This window comes from Oryctolagus cuniculus, chromosome 1 (genome assembly GCF_051225735.1).
Source record: "Oryctolagus cuniculus isolate XC-2025 breed Fujian yellow rabbit chromosome 1, ASM5122573v1, whole genome shotgun sequence".
NCBI lineage: Eukaryota > Metazoa > Chordata > Mammalia > Lagomorpha > Leporidae > Oryctolagus > Oryctolagus cuniculus.
The window spans coordinates 212,510,834-212,529,471 of NC_142867.1; the positions used below are offsets into that span (position 1 = coordinate 212,510,834).

The window sequence follows — 18,638 nt, forward strand, 5'->3', positions numbered from 1 at the left end:
TTCATAACAAAAAGGAGGAACATCAGCAAATCTATGGATCCTATTGCCTCAGCTCTCCCTTTCCCATCTCTCGCTTCCTTAGAAGGTCTTATACCGGTTTCCTCTCCAGCAAAGAGTCCTCAGCTACCTCTGGTTAATTTCTGTGCTCCTTGGATCACAAGTGGTCAGAGAAGCTCAAAGGCAGTAGTAGAACAGACCACAGAGGTGTATGGCAAAACTAAAAAACAAGTAGAGATTTCAGGCCAGGCCATCACTGCTCCTCTCTGAGTCATACAAAAGCTCAACATTTAAATTAGTCTGTACTCCTAATTATTTCCCTTCCTACTTGCCACTACACAACAGGTAGCTTCAACTCCAACCAACCGCTATGCTCACAGCTCTCCAAAACACTTTCCAGCTTTTGGAGGCAAAAGCTTTAATGAGGAGGCCAACTGTCCTGATACCTGAGACAGAAGGGGTTCCTAGGACTCAGCTTTGCTAGTTCTGAAACCAGACAGTCTCATGCAAATGAGGATAAGCTGTAAGAGCTTTCTGGCTAAATGACACATCATTCTTGGTTTGTTCTAACAATTGTCCCCAGCTGTAGAAGATGATCCACACAAAAAGTTCATCATAATCCCATCCAAAAGTAAATATTCCCAATTGCTGATTTCTCTACGTCTTAATAATTTTAATGCACAGTAGGACAGTTTGGCAAACATTTTTACATCTTTAAACATATTTGCCTATTTTTTGAAAATATTTCAGTTATTCAAGTATTACTCCTTTTCTCCTATAACTCTGAGAAAGAAATTTTGGAGTCACTTTATTAGACAACATGACAGAATGCTTAAAAATTATTGTGTGTAGACACAAAAATCCTCAATAAAATTCTCGCCAATAGAATCCAACAACACAACAGAAAGATCATCCACCCAGACCAAGTGGGATTTATCCCTGGTATGCAGGGATGGTTCAACATGTGCAAATCAATGAATGTGATACACCAAATGAAAAAACTGCAGAAGAAAAGCCAGATGATTATCCCAATCAATGCAGAGAAAGCATTTGATAAAATACAACACCCTTTCATGATGAAAACTATAAGCAAATTGGGTATAGAAGGAACATTCCTCAACACAATCAAGGCAATATATGACAAACCCAGGGCCAGCGTCATATTGAATGGGGAAAAGTTGGAAGCATTCTCACTGGGATCTGATACCAGACAGAGATGTCCATCTTTACCACTGCTATTCAATATAGTACTGGAAGTTTTAGCCAGAGTCATCAGGCAAGAAAAAAAAAATCAAAGGAATACAAATTGGGAAAGAAGAAGTCCAACTATCCCTATTTGCAGATGACATGATTCTTTATATAGGGGATCCAAAGAACTCCACTAAGAGACTATTGGAACTCACTCATAGAAGAGTTTGGTAAAGAAGCAGGATATAAAATCAATGCACAAAAATCAACAGCATTTTTATACACAGACAATACCATAGCTGAGAAAGAACTTCTAAGATCAATCCCATTCACAATAGCTACAAAAAAAATCAAGTACCTTGGAATAAACTTAACCAAGAATGTCAAAAATCTCTACAATGACAATTACAAAACTTGAAAGAAAGTAATAGAAGAAGATACAAAAAAATGGAAAAATCTTCAATGTTCATGGATTGGAAGAATCAATATCATCAAAATGCCATTCTCCCAAAAGCAATTTACAGATTCAATGCAATACCAATCAAAATACCAAAGACATTCTTCTCAGATCTGGAAAAAATGATGCTGAAATTCATATGGAGGCACAGGAAACCTCGAATAGCCAAAGCAATCTTATACAACAAAAACAGAGCCAGAGGCATTACAATACCAGATTTCAAGACATACTACAGGGCAGTGGCCAAGAAACACATGAAAAAATGTTCAGCATCACTAGCCATCAGGGAAATTCAAATAAAAACCACAATGAGGTTTCACCTCACCCCAGTTAAAATGGCTCACATACACTTCACCCTGGTTAGAATGGCTTTCAAACACAGAATGTTTCAACAAACAACAGATGCTGGCGAGGATGTGTGGGAAAAGGCACACTAATCCACTGTTGATGAGAATGCAAACTGGTAAAGCCACTATGAAACAAAATTTGGAGATACCTCAGAAATCTGAATATAGCTCTACCATACAGCCTAGCCATCCCACTCCTCGGAATTTACACAAGGCAAATTAAATTGGAAAACAAAAGAGCTATCTGCACCTCAGTTATTGCAGCTCAATTCACAATAGCTAAGACATGGAATCAACCTAAGTGCCCATCAACAGAAGACTGGATAAAGAAATTATGGGATATGTACTGTATAGAATACTACACAGTAGTAAAAAAGGAAGGAAGGAAGGAAGGAAGGAAGGAAGGAAGGAAGGAAGGAAGGAAGGAAGGAAGGAAGGAAGGAAGGAAGGAAGGAAGGAATCAGGTCATTTGCAACAAAATGGAAGAATCTGGAACACATCGTGCTAAGTGAAATCAGTCCCAAAGGGACAAATATCATGTTCTCCCTGAGACAACTGAGCACCTAAAAGGAAGCCTGTACATGTGAAACTGATACTATGAGAAGCAATGACTTGATCAGCCCTTGTCCTGACTGTCGAGGAACAGCTTACTATTTTATTCATTTTAGTATTTTCTTTTTCTACTTAATACCATTGCTTGAACTCTTTAATTAACATAGCATTATTCTCAGGTGTTTAAATCCAATTCAGAATTGATCCCTGTTAAAAATAAGAGTGGGAATAAGAGAGCGAAGAGATGTAGTTTACCACAAGTTCCCGTGGACTTAACCCTAAGAGTAAAGCTAAAAACTTGCCATGGGACTCCAAATCCCACTAAGTTGGCAGGTACCAATGCCATCTTATTAGTTAAAAAGATCAGTTTAAGTTCATAACTGGTCATAAAGATAGGATTAAGTGTCAAAGGGATCACATAAATAAGACCAAGTGTCTGCTAATAATAATAGATAGAATTAAAAAGGAAAGAACAATCCAACATGGGAAGCAGGACACACAGCAGACTCATAGAATAACAAATGCCCTAAACAGCACTCTGGTCTCCTCATCAGCCCTTAAGGCATTCAGATCTGGCTAAAAAGCCCATGATAGTATGGAAAGCCAAGACACTATGGCAAAAAAAAATGACCTATATGAAAGATCTCTGTAAGATCCCAGTGGAAAGAAAGGGTCATCAAAGAAGGAGGCACCTTCTCTGAAGGGAGGCGAGAACTTCCACTTTGATTATGGCCTTGTCAAAATAATGTTGGAGTTTGTGGACTCAAGAGGCTTCCATAGCCTTGACAGCTCATGACAAGAGCCTCCTCAGGTGATCACTGACATCATAAATAAGAGTATCAATTGTTAAATCAGCAACAGGAGTCACTCTGCATTTGCTCCCCACGTAGAACCTCTGCCCTTAATATGTTGTACTATGAGAATTAATGGTAAAACGAGTTTTCAAACAGCACTTTATACTTAGTGTGTTGTGTGGGTGCAAATTGTTGAAATCTTTACTTAATATAGAGTAAAGGAGTAATGTAGAGTTGATCTTTTGTATATAAAGATAATTGGGAGGCTGGCGCTCTGGCACAGCGGGTTAACCCCCTGGCCTGAAGTGCTGGCATCCCATGTGGGTGCTGGTTCGAGACCCGGCTGCTCCACTTTCCATCCAGCTCTCTGCTATGGCCTGGGAAAGCAGTAGAAGATGGCCCAAGTCCTTGGGCCCCTGCACCCGTGTAGGAGACCAAGAAGAAGCTCCTGGCTCCTGGCTTTGGATCAGCGCAGTTCTTCCGGCTGTTGCGGCCAACTGGGGAGTGAACCATCGGATGGAAGACCGCTCTCTCTCTCTCTCTCTCTCTCTGCCTCTCCTCTCTCTGTGTAAATCTGACTTTCAAATAAATAAATAAATCTTTTTTAAAAATTGAAAAAAGATAATTAAAAATGAATCTTAATGAAGAATAGGATGGGAGAGGGAGTAGTAGATGGATGGTTTGGGGGTGGGAGGGCGGGTATGGGGTGAAGAACCACTATAATCCAAAATTGTACTTAAAAATTTATATTTATTAAAAAGCTTTCTATAAAAAAGAGAAAAAAATTATTGTCTGTGTTACAAACACTCTTATGCTAATGATGGCATAAAGACATTATGCAGAAAAAGGCCAACACATACGTATATGTTGGAAAAATTTTAATAAACATATATAAATATACACACATATACATGTATATGTTTATGTATATATATGTACCTATACATACACAGACATCTCCAGTTATAGACATGTTAATGATCATTTCTACATTCACAAACTAGAAAATAAATCAAGTACTGGTAATCTTTACTTCTGAGCAAGTGGAATATAAGATTATGTTCTTTTTTAAAAAAATTATTTTATTTATTTGAAAGTTACAGTATACAGAGAGAAGGAGCAAGAGAGAGATCTGGGGCCGGCACCGTGGTTCACTAGGTTAATACTCCACCTTGCGGTGCCGGCATCCCATATGGGCGCCAGGTTCTAGTCCCGGCTGCTCCTCTTCCAATCCAGCTCTCTGCTGTGGCCCAGGAAGGCAGTGGAGGATGGCCCAAGTGCTTGAGCCCCTGCACCCACATGGGAGACCAGGAGGAGGTACCTGGCTCCTGGTTTCGGATCAGTGCAGCGCGCTGGCCATGGCAGCCATTTGGGGGGTGAACCAACGGAGGGAAGACCTTTCTCTCTGTCTCTCTCACTGTCTAACTCTACTTGTCAAATAAAAGAGAGAGAGAAAGAGAGAAAGAGAGAAAGAGAGAAAGAGAGAGAGAGAGAGAGAGAGAGAGAGAGAGAGAGAATCTCCCATCTGCTGGTTCATTCCCCCAAATGGCTGCCATGGCGAGGGCTTGGCCAGACCAAACCCAGGAGCCAGGAGCTTCATCTGGGTCTCTCCCACATGGGTACGGGGGCCCAAGCACATGGGACATCTTACACTGCTTTCCCAAGCACATTAACAAGAAGTTGGATCAGAAGTAGAGCAGCAAGGCTCTATCCAGCTCCCATATGGGTTGCCAGCCCTGCAAGCTGAGGCTTAATCTGTTATGCCACAGTGTCAGCCCCAAGATTATGTTCTTCTTAATTTGTTAATATTTCTAATCTTTTGTAGCAAGTATGAATAAAAACAAAGATTAATGAAAAAGCAGGGGTGGACATGGAGCCTAGTGACTAAGAAGCCCACAATCCATAGCAGAGTGCCTGAATTCTACCACCAGTTCCAGCTCCTGACTCCAATTTTCTGCTAATGCAGCCAGTAGGAGGCATCAGCAGTGGCTCAAGTGACCAGGTTCCTGGTACCCATCTGGGAGACCATGATAGTGTTTCTGGCTCCCAGCTCAGGCCCTGGCCCAACCCCACCTCCATCTCCACATTTAGGGTGGCAGGCGTTTAGGGAGTGAACCAGGAGGCGAGAGCTAGAGCACCTGCTCTTGTGCTCCCTCATCCTCCCTTCTTCCCTCCTCAATCCTCCATCTCTCCCTCTCTCTCTCTCTCTCTCTTTCTCTTTCTCTTTTTCTTTGTGTTTCAGAGACAAAGGGACCTGAAATTTGGAATTTCATGAGTTTGGAAACTAATTTTTCCTTCTTAAAAGTTTTGTAATTCTCATTCAATTGTTTACTGTTCTCTGACTTGGCTACGATTTCATTTTTATGGACAGTATAAAAGACATTTATTTCAACTAAAACTCTATTTCTATCACTTAAGTTCTCTCAACTAATCCTCTATTTCTGATTTATTTAATTTTTACAATGAATCACCTACTACCAGATATATGCATTATTTCAGCTTTCTCTTTTCACAAACAGGGGAGTATAGAATATACAAAATCATCCTTATAATGTACCAATATTAAATTTATTTTTAAAAAACCAGTTGTTGGAGCCAGTGCTGTGGCACAGTGGATTAAGCCCCAGCCTGCAGTGCCAGCATCCCAGATGGGTGCTGATTTGTGTCCTGCTGCTACACTTCTGATCCAGCTCCCTGCTAATGTGCCTGGGAAAGCAAAAAATGGCCCAAGTCCTTGGGCCCCTGCACCCCTGTGGGAGACCCAGAGGAAGCTCCTGGCTCTTGGCTTTGGATCAGCTTAACTCTGGTTATTGCAGCCATTTGGGGAGTGAACGAGCAGATGGAAGATCTCTCTCTCTCTCTCTCTCTTTCTCTCTCTCTGTTTCCACCTCTCTCTGTAATTCTTTCAAATAAATAAAATCTTTAAAAAACAGTGGTTGTAAAATTTTTATTTTTGATCCATCAATGTTTGAATACATCATACTGGCCAACTCTCCTCACTGCCTGCTTTGGTCAAAGTATTTATAACCTCATCACCTAAAATCCAGACATATGAATTTCAGCCTCATTTTGAGAAGGAACACAGAGCCCAGGAAAAGAACCAGATGCAGCAAAGAGGAGAGAGAAGTGCTGAGACAGTTGTTACTGTAACACTGTCTGAATGTAGTGAGGATACATTTGAGGGCAGCAGGAACTATACCCACAGCAGGGAAGTCTTCTTAACATCATTCTTTCCCTACCCCACTCCCCATCTTCCTCCTCTTCTTTCCACACACCTCAGCATACATGGCCACTCTTACACCACCACCCCCCCAGCACCATAGAAATTCAGAGCATTTGCTTCTCATTTTAGGTTAGAATTTATATATTCCCAACATTCTCCTGCAAGTTGCCAAGCCCACCCTCTCAGTGACAAAGCTTTCAGCTGCCTGTCACCCTGCCTCAGACCAGTTCAAGTGATGGGGAAACTGCTTCTTGCACTTCAGGGAGTCCAAAGGTCAGAAGGCTTCTGAGTTCCTTGATTCTGCAATATGGAAACATCATCAAGGATCTAGCTGTAGTGGGAATGTCAATTCATACAGCCAGTGTGGAGGGTCCTCAGGAAACTAAAACTGGAACTCCTATGTGATCCAGTAATCCCACTCCTGAGCATGTATCCAAGGAAAATGAAATCCATCTGTTGAAGAGATAACCTCACTCCCATGTTTATTGCAGCTCCATTCACAATAGCCAAGAAATGGAAACAACCTAAGGGTACATCCATTGATGAGTAGATGAAGAAAATGTTGTACATATACACAGTGGAATATTATTCAACCATTAACAGGGATGCAATCTTATCATTGGCTACAGCATGGATGGAACTGGAGGCCAGCATATTAAATGAAGTAAACCAAGCACAAAAAGACAGCCACTGCATGATCTCACTCAAATGAGGTATCTAAAAAAGTTGACCTCATATAAGCTAAGAGTATAATGGTTACAAGAGGCTGGGAAGAATGGAGAGGAAGGTGGGAGGGGGGAATGTTGATTGATAGGTACTGAAATTTAGTTAGATAGGAGTAAGAAGTTCTAGCACTCAATCACACAGTGGGAATGACTATAGATTACATGGATGTACTGTATAAAAAATAAACTAGGAGAAAGTGTTTTGAATGTTTTCCTCATAAAGAAATGGTAACTGAGGAGATAGATGTTTACCATGATTAGACACCACACAATGCATACATGTATTGAAACACTACATTATATCCAAGAAATATGTACAATTTTTGTGTCAGTTAAAATTTTTTAATTATTTAAATTCTTTTAAATTAATTAAAATAAGGGGCAGGCATTTGGCCTGGTAGTTATGACGTTTGTTAAGACTTCCACATCTCAGGGGGCCAGCACTGTGGCATAGCAGGTAAAGCCACCACCTACAGAGCTGGCATCACATATGGGCGCCGGTTCAAGTCCCGGCTCTCCTTTTCCGATCCAGCTCTCTGTTATGCCCTGGGAAAGCAGTAGAAGATGGCTCCCCTACATGCACATGGGAGACTGGAAGAAGCTCCTGGCTCCTGACTTCAGAGTGATACAGCTCCGGCCATTGAAGCCAATTGGGTAGTGAACCAGTGGATGGAAGACCTCTCTCACTGTGTAACACTTTGATTTTTTTTTTGACAGGCAGAGTTAGACAGTGAGAGAGACAGACAGAGAGACAGAGAGAAAGGTCTTCCTTCCATTGGTTCACTCCCCAAATGGCCGCCACGGCCGGCACTGCGCCTATCCGAAACCAGGAGCCAGCTGCTTCCTCCTGGTCTCCCATGCGGGTGCAGGGGCCCAAGCACGTGGGCCATCCTCCATTACCCTCCCGGGCCACAGCAAAGAGCTGAACTAGAAGAGGAGCAACCGGGACTAGAACCTGGCGCCCATATGGGATGCCGGTGCTGCAGGCAGAGGATTAACCAAGTGAGCCATGGCGCTGGCCCTAAATAAAATATTTTTTAAAAAAGACTACCATATCTCATATCACAGTCCCTGTATTCAATACTTGCCTCTGACTACTGACTCCAGTTTCCTGATAATGCATACCCTCGGAGGCAAGAGTGATGGTTCCAGGTATTGGGTTCCTGCCACCCCAATAGGAGACCTGGACTGAGTTCCTGACTCCTGGCCCAGTCTCAGTTGTTGCAGGCCTTTGGGGAGTGAAGCAATGGATGGGAATGCTTGCTCACTAGCTTGCTTGCACGCGCGCATGCTCGCTCTCTCTCTCTCTCAAATAAATAAAAATAAAAAGAACCCAAATTCCTTCCGCCACCCTACTCTGTAGCTTCAGGCTGTCAGTTTTGTAGTAAGACTGCACTTCACATGGTTGGAAAACAGCTGCCAACAGCAACCAAGGCAACACATTTACTTGTTCACTCTCCAGTAAACAGAGGGAGAAAACTGCTCTCCCAACCATGGAAATACAATTTCTGTTTAGTTTGATCTGACCAATGTGAGACACACATTCCACCCAGAACAAGAAGCAGTCACTGGGAAAGTACAGTGTGCAGATAGGACTAGACTGACAGTAACTGAGTTTAAGTCCCAGAGCTGGGAAGGTGAGAATTCAATAAAATTAGATGCTGAGTGGGGAAATTACAGGGGCTAAGCACACTGCTATATTTCCTTCATATAACCCCTTCACTCCACTGAGTAACTTACCCAGCCAGCTGCTGCTTCTCACTCCTCTGGGATTTGTAGTTGAATTTTAGTGTGGTAGTGATGAACTCCAGAATACAAGACCATGGTTCACCCCCAGTTTTATTAATTTTTTTTCCTTTGTGAAGAAGCTTCATGATCTCCAGCACTTTATTTAATCTCTCTGTGTTTATCCTAACAATTGTAAAATGGGGTAGTCATCATCCCTACCTCACTGGGCTATTACACCAAGTGCATAAGATACTCTTGATGTAGAATGAGGATTTAGTGTCAATTTTTCTTATTGATATTAGTAAGCTAATTACATGTTAAAAAGTGATTGATCTGGAGTCAGTATTGTGGTTCAGTGAGTTAAGTGGCTGCCAGCAATGCTGGCATTCCATTATGAGTCCTAGCTTTTCTGCTTCCAATCCAGCCCCCTGCCAATGTGCCTGGGAAAGTAGAAGTGGATGACCCAAGTGCTTGAGCCCCTGCCACCCATGCAGGAGACCCACTTGGAGCTCCAGGTTCCCGGTTTTGGCCTGGCCCATCCCTGATTGTTGCAGACATTTGGGGAGTGAAAAATGGATGGAAGAACAATCAATCAATCAATCTCTCTACCCCTATCCAACCCAACTCTTTGTCATTGTGCCTTTCAAATACATAAGTTTTTTTTTCTTTTAAGTGATTGGCTCTTTCCATTGATTCTAAAACATGTTGCCCAACTAGTGGCATCAATATCATCTGGAAATTTAATAGAAATGCACATATTAAGGCCACACAACAAACCAACTGATCAGAACTTTACATTTGAGGCACAGAAATCTAGATTTAAACCTGTCTGCTATAGTTTTCATAGGATATGGCTCCCAAAATCATGCAGATATTTAAGCTAATGGTACTGACAGGGGGTACTAAGAGGTGGGGCTCAGGGAAGTCCTCAGATCATTGAGGCATGCCTTTGAATGGTAGTTCTCCTAAGAGGATTGGATATGAAAGTCAAATTTGGCCCAGCCACTCTGCTTCCTAGACCACCACATTATCCTTAACCCCCCACACACTCAACCATTGCCATTCTCTGGCTTCACCAGACAGACACCCAACCAATGGGGCTACCTGATCTTGAACTGTGAACCTCCAAAATCATGAATCAAATAAGCCTCCTTCATTCACAAGTAATTTATCTTGGTAATTTTATTGTAGTAACAAAAAAACTGATGCATACAAAGTCTCCCTGGTGATTCTGAAGCACACTTGAATTAGAGAACCAAGACTACACCAACTCTACCTCCAGCCAAACTGCAACAGTCAGCATTCCCAGAAAATACTTCATTGGCCAAGAAACCTTCACTCTTATTCTTCCTTCTCCCTATAGTGTTCCCAGCATTATATCCCTATCTTCAAGACTGACCTCAACTGCCATGCTACATGCTGTCCCTTGTGCATGGGATACTCTTCCCCTAAATTCTTTTAGCAGGGACAGTAACTGCAGTACAGGAGATTAAGCAGCTGCTTGGAATGCCCACAGCCCACATCAGAGTGACTGGTTAAAGTCGTGGCTGCTCCATGCTTCTGATCCAGCTTCCTCCTATTGCACCTGGGAGGCATCAAATGATGGACCTAGTACTTTGGTTCTTGCCACCATATGAGAGATTCAGATGGATATCCTGTCTCCTGGCTTCAGTCTGACCTCACCCTGGCTGCTGCAGGCATTAGGGTGTGATCCAGCAGATGAAGATTTCTGCTTGTCTCTCCTGTCTTTCCATCACTATGCTTCTAAAATAATTATTTTAAAAATAAATAAGTCTCATTTGCAGGGTTGGTTCCTTCTCATTTCTGAAGTCTCCAACAAAATGATACCCCTCACCCCTTCAGAAATTTTCCCAGATGACAGAATCTAAAAACATCTCAAAGTCTTTCTTATTTTTTAGAGATTTATTTTTTTATTTGAAAGTCAAAGTTATACAGAGAGAAGGAGGGGTAGAGAAAGAGGCAGAGAGAGAGAAAGGTCTTCCATCCACTGGTCCACTCCCCAATTGGACACAAGGGCCAGAGTTGCACCAATCCAAAGCCAGGAGCCAGGAGCTTCTTCTGGGTCTCCCACGTGGGTGCAGAGGCCCAAGGCCTTGGGCCATCTTTTACTGCTTTCCCAGGCCATAGCAGAGAGCTGGATCGGAAGTGGAACAGTCAGGCCTCGAACTGGCACCCCTATGGGATGCCGGCACTGCAAGTGGTGGCTTTAACCACTACACCACAGCACCAGCTCCAAGTCTTTCTCTCTTATATCCCTCTGTTTTATTCAGACTTCAGGGCTTGTCACTATATATATATATATATATATACATACATATATGCATTTGTTTTATATATATAAATATATTTTTATATATATTTGTTATTTGCTATGTACTGATTATCTGCTTCCATCCACTAAAATGCTTTGGACAAGTTATTTAACATTTCTGATCACCACTCTGATCCCACTAATGGAGTTCTTACTCCTCAAGGTTTTTGTAGCAATCATATGAGAAAATATGGATGACTGTGTATGAAACAGAAAGTGCTTCCCAAGCATTGGTGATTGTTGAAAAGGAAAGTGCTAGAGCCAGCATTGTGGCATAGTGGGCAAAGGCACTGCCTGCAGTGCCAGCATCCCATATGGGTGCTGGTTCAAGTGCCAGCTGCTCCACTTTCAATCCAACTCTCTGCTATGGCCTGAGAAAGCAGAAGATGGCCCAAGTCCTTGGGCCTCTGCACCTGCATGGAAGACCTGGAAGAAGCTCCTGGCTCCTGGCTTCTCATCATTGCAGCTTCAGCCATTATGGCCATCTGGGGAATGAACTAGCAGATGGAAGACATCACTCTCTCTGCCTCTGCCTCTCTGTAACTCTGCCTTTCAAATAAATAAATAAATAAATATTTTTAAGAAATTAAAAAGAACAGTATAGGGGGTGTGGGGAGCCATTGCACGGCGCCCTAAAGATGGCGCCGGCTCCTTTCTCCCGGAAGGACTGGCGAGAAACAAACAACTCCTAATAAGGAGATGGCTGAGCTCCCTTCCGGCTTCCGCATTGCTGTACCTATCAATCCTTGCCACTTGGCTGCTTTTGATTGGTGTGCTGATGGCTATAAGAGGGATGGGAGAGGGAAGGAGGCGGAAGAAGAAGCTTGTTCAAGGTTCCTGAATAAACTGCTTGAAGAAGAGTTCGGGTTGCGTCTTCCTTGCTGGTCGAGGGACGCGACAACTGGTGGCCCGTACGGGGAACCATCTCAAATGCGAACTCAGAACTTCCTGCAGTCAGGGCAGCGCTGGTAAGTCCCCCAGGAAAATAAGGTGGGGATCCGCGATAAGAGCGGGAAGTCCTGCGACAATAGCGGGAGGATAGCTCTGCAATTAAAGCAGAGGAAGTTCTGCGACAAAAGCAGAAGGAGCTCTGACCCGTGGCCAGGGAAAGAGTACAATATTTGACGATGGGTAATTCACAGTCCCATCCAATTTTTCTGGCGCTGAATGCGCTGCTTTGAGAAAACGGTTTGAAACTTAAGCCTAGTACATTGCATAGGTTTTTACGTAACTGCGATACCATTGCACCCTGGTATGGGGTTTCGGGAAGCCGTACTATCCCTTCATGGGACAAACTAGGCAGGGATTTGGATTTTGCATTTGAACAGGGTAATCTCGAAAGGGGAGTGAGACCAATATGGAAGTTAGTGCGAGCATGCCTCGAGGATGAGCAGTGTAGTGAAGCTATTCTGAGCGGTCAAGCTGCCTTGGAGGAGCTTCAGGAAGAGCGCTCCGAGAGAGCTGCCAGTGAAAAAGGGAAAACTTTGAAGGAGAGTCAGAAAAGAACTAGGAAAAAACTGTACCCCAATCTTTCTGAGTTGCGCAGCCCCTCCTCAGTAAGTAGTACTAGTGCAGAAAGTAGCTCAGAAAGCAGCAGTGAGTCTGAAGAGTGTGGTGATAACAAAGAGTCTGGTATAAAGCAAGTACGGGAATTGAATCTGCAAATGAGGATTTCCAAAAATTACAGCCGCTGAGCCCTTACCAGGTGCTCCAAATATATTTACGGATGGGTCAAAAACAGGCTGTGGGGTTTATATGGTAGAGGGTAATGACCCGGTATTTCATCAGTTTCAGCCAGGCTCACCTCAAGTTGTGGAATTAAAAATAGTTATTAAAGTCCTTAAGCAGTGCTCTTTTGCCTTTAACTTGTTGTCAGATTCCTTATATGTGGTGAACGCATTAAAGATATTGGAAACCGCAGGACCGATTAAACCTTCTAGCCCAATTGTATCCCTAATGTCAGGTGATTGCTCATTGTCTGGATGCATGGGCCGCCTGGGGGAGACCCCAGGTGCTAAAAACTGATAATGGCCCGGCCTATACATCTCAAACCTTTACCACCTTTTGCCAAAAAATGGAGGTTCAACTTGTCCATGGATTGCCATACAATCCTCAGGGTCAGGGCATAATTGAGCGAGCACACCACACACTGAAAGAATATCTTTTAAAACAAAAAGGGGGATGCGACAGGCCAGGAGAAAGAGAGAGGAAAAATTCCACAGGTATCTTGACCTAGAGAAAAGTCTTAATTCGATAACCCTTTCCAACTTGATGGGTTTTTCTCTTTACAGTTAATAAAAACTTAAGCAATGGGCTCATACGCCGATAATCAATTCTTTTCTGTGCTGCTGTAGCTAACTTATCTAATGAGAGTTTTCATGTGTCTTGAAGGTTTCGCATTTTTCTATTGCCAGTATGAGTCTTGATTGGAAAAACTGCACAATGAAGCTGTTTACGTTATATCTTTAATGTTTGAGTGAGTACCTAACTTTGATCAGATCTAGTCCACAGCCTTGGTTAAACGTACTAATTTTTGACTAAAATGGTTTGACTCTCTGATAGTTTAAATTCTAAACCGAGTCTTTCAACTTTGGGGCTTCCAGTTGGATCCCTGGAACTCTCAAAGGATGGGACTCTAAATTTGTTAAAGTAACAGCTGTTTGAGTCAATTCAAATTATACAAAGTGTATTAAAATGTAGTAAATGAGGTCAAATCTATGTTGTATTCATGTTTTTGCTTTTCAGCTAAAGTAGTCTTATAAAAATGAGAGTAAATTCTGTGTATACAAGCCTTTATGTTGTTAACTCAAGTAAGCCAATACAGATTGGTTCAGAAAGTTGGGTTAATGCAAACGCCCTTTGGTTCACTTGCTCAGTTTTACATTTACATGTCTTTGATATGCTTTAAACTTGTTTCTCTTAAGGATGAAGATCTTTTCAAAGTTGTAAATATGCACTAGTGACTGTTGCTGCCCAAGTGGTGTTATCCTTATGTTACTTAAAAGCATGGAAATGTAATTTTGACTTTTAATTCAGATAATGGTGTGGTATTCATTAATAGCTCAGTGTTTTAAGTTATCCAGGCATCGGTGCTAAGTAAAATATGGAAAATGTATTATGTGTACTTTTAACATCTTAAATTTGATAAGACTTTTAAGTTTGCCAGCATGTATTCTCATAGGTTGTCCATACATGATAATTCAAGACTGTAAAAGTAACTACAGGTATAAAGTTTCAGAAGGTGTGAGCAAGTCATGAAAAGTTGTAAAAAGTTTACGATTTTAAAACATTGTTTACAGAGTTTTCTTTTTTTTTATTTTTTTTTTATTTTTTTTTATTTTTTGACAGGCAGAGTGGACAGTGAGAGAGAGAGACAGAGAGAAAGGTCTTCCTTTGCCGTTGGTTCTCCCTCCAATGGCCGCCGCGGCCGGCACGCTGCGGCCGGCGCACCGCGCTGATCCGATGGCAGGAGCCAGGAGCCAGGTGCTTTTCCTGGTCTCCCATGGGGTGCAGGGCCCAAGCACCTGGGCCATCCTCCACTGCACTCCCTGGCCACAGCAGAGGGCTGGCCTGGAAGAGGGGCAACCGGGACAGAATCCGGCGCCCCGACCGGGACTAGAACCCGGTGTGCCAGCGCCGCTAGGCGGAGGATTAGCCTATTGAGCCGTACAGAGTTTTCTATAAGTTAAATGTTAATGCCAAAATTACACTAACCTAAAGTTGAAGTCTGATCTTCTGTTATAACAATGGGATTTTTAAAAATGTGTACTAATGTTAGTAATTATCTGGAAATGGTCTCAATTGTAAATCTTAAAATCTGTTGTTGCAAAAACTGTAACGTCTCTTTTTAACACTACTGTCTGTTAAGTTATGATTGATAAAAAGTATTGTCTTAAAAAGTTATGTTAAATATTATTATGATCAGATCTGGTCTAAAAGTGTTAAAATCGCCCTGACTAAATGTTAAGGAATTCTATTTTGACCAGATACTCTAAGTTCTCTTGGCACCTTTAACAGACTTTCTGAAAATCAAAGTTCTAAATTCTCTGGACTTTTGGTATCTCCAGAGGGCCCCTGGAGATGTCAAAAGATATATCTCTCATCTTGCAGAGATAATAACCAATCGGGCTGTTTAGATTAAAAGTGGTGCCAAGATGTGAAATGATGCTAAACTTCAGCTATAAACGTGTTTCTTTCTAGCTGCTCCAGTCTCTGGCTCAGAAGTCAGATCCTTTAAAGAGGGACTGACAAAGTCTAAGAAGCATCCCATGGTCATGATTTGCATCACCTCAATGTCCAAACCTTAAGCTTTGGCAGATGGATGTTACCCATTTTTCTGAATTTGGTAAACTAAAATACATACATGTCTCTTTAGATACATGTTCAGGTTTTGTTTTTGCCACCCCGCAATGCGGCGAGGCTGCCAAACATCTCTCATTGCCTTCAGGCCTTTGCTGTTCTAGGAACCCCTATACAGATAAAAACTAATAATGGCCCAGCATATACTTCCAACTCTTTTAAGCACTTCTGTACTAACTTCCACATCTCTCATCACCGGGATTCCTTATAATCCCCAGGGACAAGGTATTGTGGAACGAGCACATGCCACATTAAAAAATTATTTACAAAAAATAAAAAAGGGGGAATACGGGACCATGGCATATTCCCCACAAAAATGGCTATCACATGCTCTTTTCATTTTAAATTTTCTAATACTGGATAATCAAGGGAAATCTGCAGCTCATCGTCACTTGCATCCTGAAACCAAAAGACAACAAGTCTATGTGAAGTGGAAAGACCCTCTAACTGCTCAATGGTATGGACCTGACCCTGTTTTAATATGGGGACGTGGACATGTTTCTATATTCTCGATGGTTACCTGAGCGACTGGTGCGGCAAACAATGTCACAAAGCAGCCCCTCGATCTTCATTATGATAACATTGCTGATTGGGATCGTTACTGCAGCCGTTATAACCGCCATTTCCATTGCAGCTGTGGGCGCTACAACAGCTGCTATAGCGCTCACAGGGACAGTTCAAACTGCTAATACCCTGAATAATCTGACGGCCTCCGTGGCTGCTGCTTTGGATACTCAGACATCCTTAAATGTACATATAAAGGGAGGCTTGATGATTGTTAATCGGCGTGTGGATTTGGTACAGGAGCAGGTGGATACTCTCTGGCAGCTTGCTCAGCTAGGATGTGAGTGGAAATTTTCAGGGTTGTGTGTGACCTCTGTTCAGTACGATAACATGACTCAGGCAGCAAATTACTCTAAACAGTTGTCTCAGATGCTCTTGCAGAATTGGTCTGCAGAATTTGACTACACCTTGAAGCAACTGTGCCTTGCCGTGGTCACCATCAACTCCACACGTGTGGATGTCTCCTTCACATCTGGATTGTCATCCTGGATCCGCACAGCCGTCTCCAACCTGAAGGAGTGGGTGGGACTTGGAGCTTTGACGGGGTTGCTGTTACTTGTTGTGTTATTTTGCCTGTGGTGTTTGTGCAGGATGAGGACAGCTCATCGGCGGGAATTGGCCATGATAGCTCAAGCCTTTTATGCCCTTGAGGCTGGACAACTGCCGCAAGCATGGCTGGCCTTCCTTGAATGCTAGGCATGGGTGCAGGGTGCGAGGCAAAGCACTGCAGAGAGAACGAGCCATTACGTTCTCTGGAAGGCAAGTCTGTCTGCATGTGGGTTGGCATCCCAGATCCCACCCCCGCGAAAAGGATGCTGTTCCAGGTGGATGCCTGGCAGTCGGGGACAGATCCCTACCTTCTCCTGTAATCCTTAGATGCCTGGTTCTAAAACAAAAAGGGGGAACTGTGGGGAGCCATTGCACGGCGCCCTAAAGATGGCGCCGGCTCCTTTCTCCCGGAAGGACTGGCGAGAAACAAACAACTCCTAATAAGGAGATGGCTGAGCTCCCTTCCGGCTTCCGCATTGCTGTACCTATCAATCCTTGCCACTTGGCTGCTTTTGATTGGTGTGCTGATGGCTATAAGAGGGATGGGAGAGGGAAGGAGGCGGAAGAAGAAGCTTGTTCAAGGTTCCTGAATAAACTGCTTGAAGAAGAGTTCGGGTTGCGTCTTCCTTGCTGGTCGAGGGACGCGACAAGGGGGCATTATTATTTTATGTTTTCATTCAAAGAAAAGGTATTCACCTTAGGAGAGAACAGTAACTCCACCCCCATTAACTCTGTCAAGGCTCCACTTAAGATAAAAGCATTTGGCCAGCGCCGCAGCTTACTAGGCTAATCCTCCGACTGTGGCACCAGCACCCCAGGTTCTAGTCCGAGTTGGGGCGCCGGATTCTGTCCTGGTTGCTCCTCTTCCGTCCAGCTCTCTGCTGTGGTCCAGGAAGGCAGTGGAGGATGGCCCAAGTGCTTGGGCCCTGCACCTGCATGGGAGACCAGGAGGAAGCCCCTGGCTCCTGGCTTTGGATCGGCACAGCTCTGGCCATAGCAGCCATTTGGGAGGTGAACCAATGGAAGGAAGACCTTTCTCTCTGTCTCTCTCTCTCTCATTGTCTAACTTTGCCTGAGAAAGAAAGAAAGAAAGAGAGAGAGAGAGAGAGAGAGAGAGAGAGAGAGAGAGGAAGGAAGGAAGGAAGGAAGGAAGGAAGGAAGGAAGGAAGGAAGGAAGGAAGGAAGGAGAGAAAGAGAGAGAGAAAGAAAAAGAGAAAGAAAGAGAGAGAAACAGAGAGAGAGAAAGAGAGAGAGAGAGAGAAAGAAAAAGAAAAAGAGAAAGAAAGAGAAACAGAGAGAGAGAAAGAGAAAGAGAGAAAGAAGGAAGGAAGGAAAGAGAGAGAGAGAAAGAAAGAAGGAAGGAAGAACGGAAGGAAGGAAGGAAAGAAGGAAGGAAGGAAAGAAGGAAGGAAAGAAGGAAGGAAGGAAGGAAGGAAGGAAGGAAGGAAGGAAGGAAGGAAGGAAAGAGAGAGAGAGAGAGAGAGAAAGAGAGAGAAAGAAAGAGAGAAAGAAAGAAAGAAATAAAAAGAGAAAGAAAGAAAGAGAAAGAAAGAGAGAGAAAGAGAGAAAGAGAGAGAAAGAAAGAAGGAAGGAAAGAAAGAGAGAGAAAGAAGGAAGGAAGGAAGGAAGGGAAGAAAGGAAGAAGGAAAGAAGGAAGGAAGGAAGGAGAGAAAGAGAGAAAGAGAGAAAGAAAGAACGAAAGAAAGAGTTATATGGTAACAGTTATATGGTCAACTCTTCTATTAAGTAAAGGATCTGAGGAAAGCACCCTGAATCCTATTCCAGTGCTATTTATACTAAATCAAATCTGTGGAGCATTTTAC

The 18,638-nt window shown here is 43.0% G+C and overlaps 1 protein-coding gene and 1 long non-coding RNA gene across 2 annotated transcripts in view; one reads left to right on the forward strand and one right to left on the reverse strand.

Moving 5' to 3' along the window:
* LOC127490509 (uncharacterized) overlaps positions 1-18,638 on the reverse strand; it is a 163,928-nt gene that overhangs the window by 32,451 nt on the left and 112,839 nt on the right. The window lies entirely within an intron of this gene.
* Positions 13,057-17,424, forward strand: LOC149128848 (uncharacterized). Its single transcript, XM_089319206.1, has one exon. It carries the CDS (start codon positions 16,198-16,200, stop codon positions 16,960-16,962), a length of 765 nt encoding a protein of 254 aa, XP_089175332.1. The 5' UTR covers positions 13,057-16,197; the 3' UTR covers positions 16,963-17,424.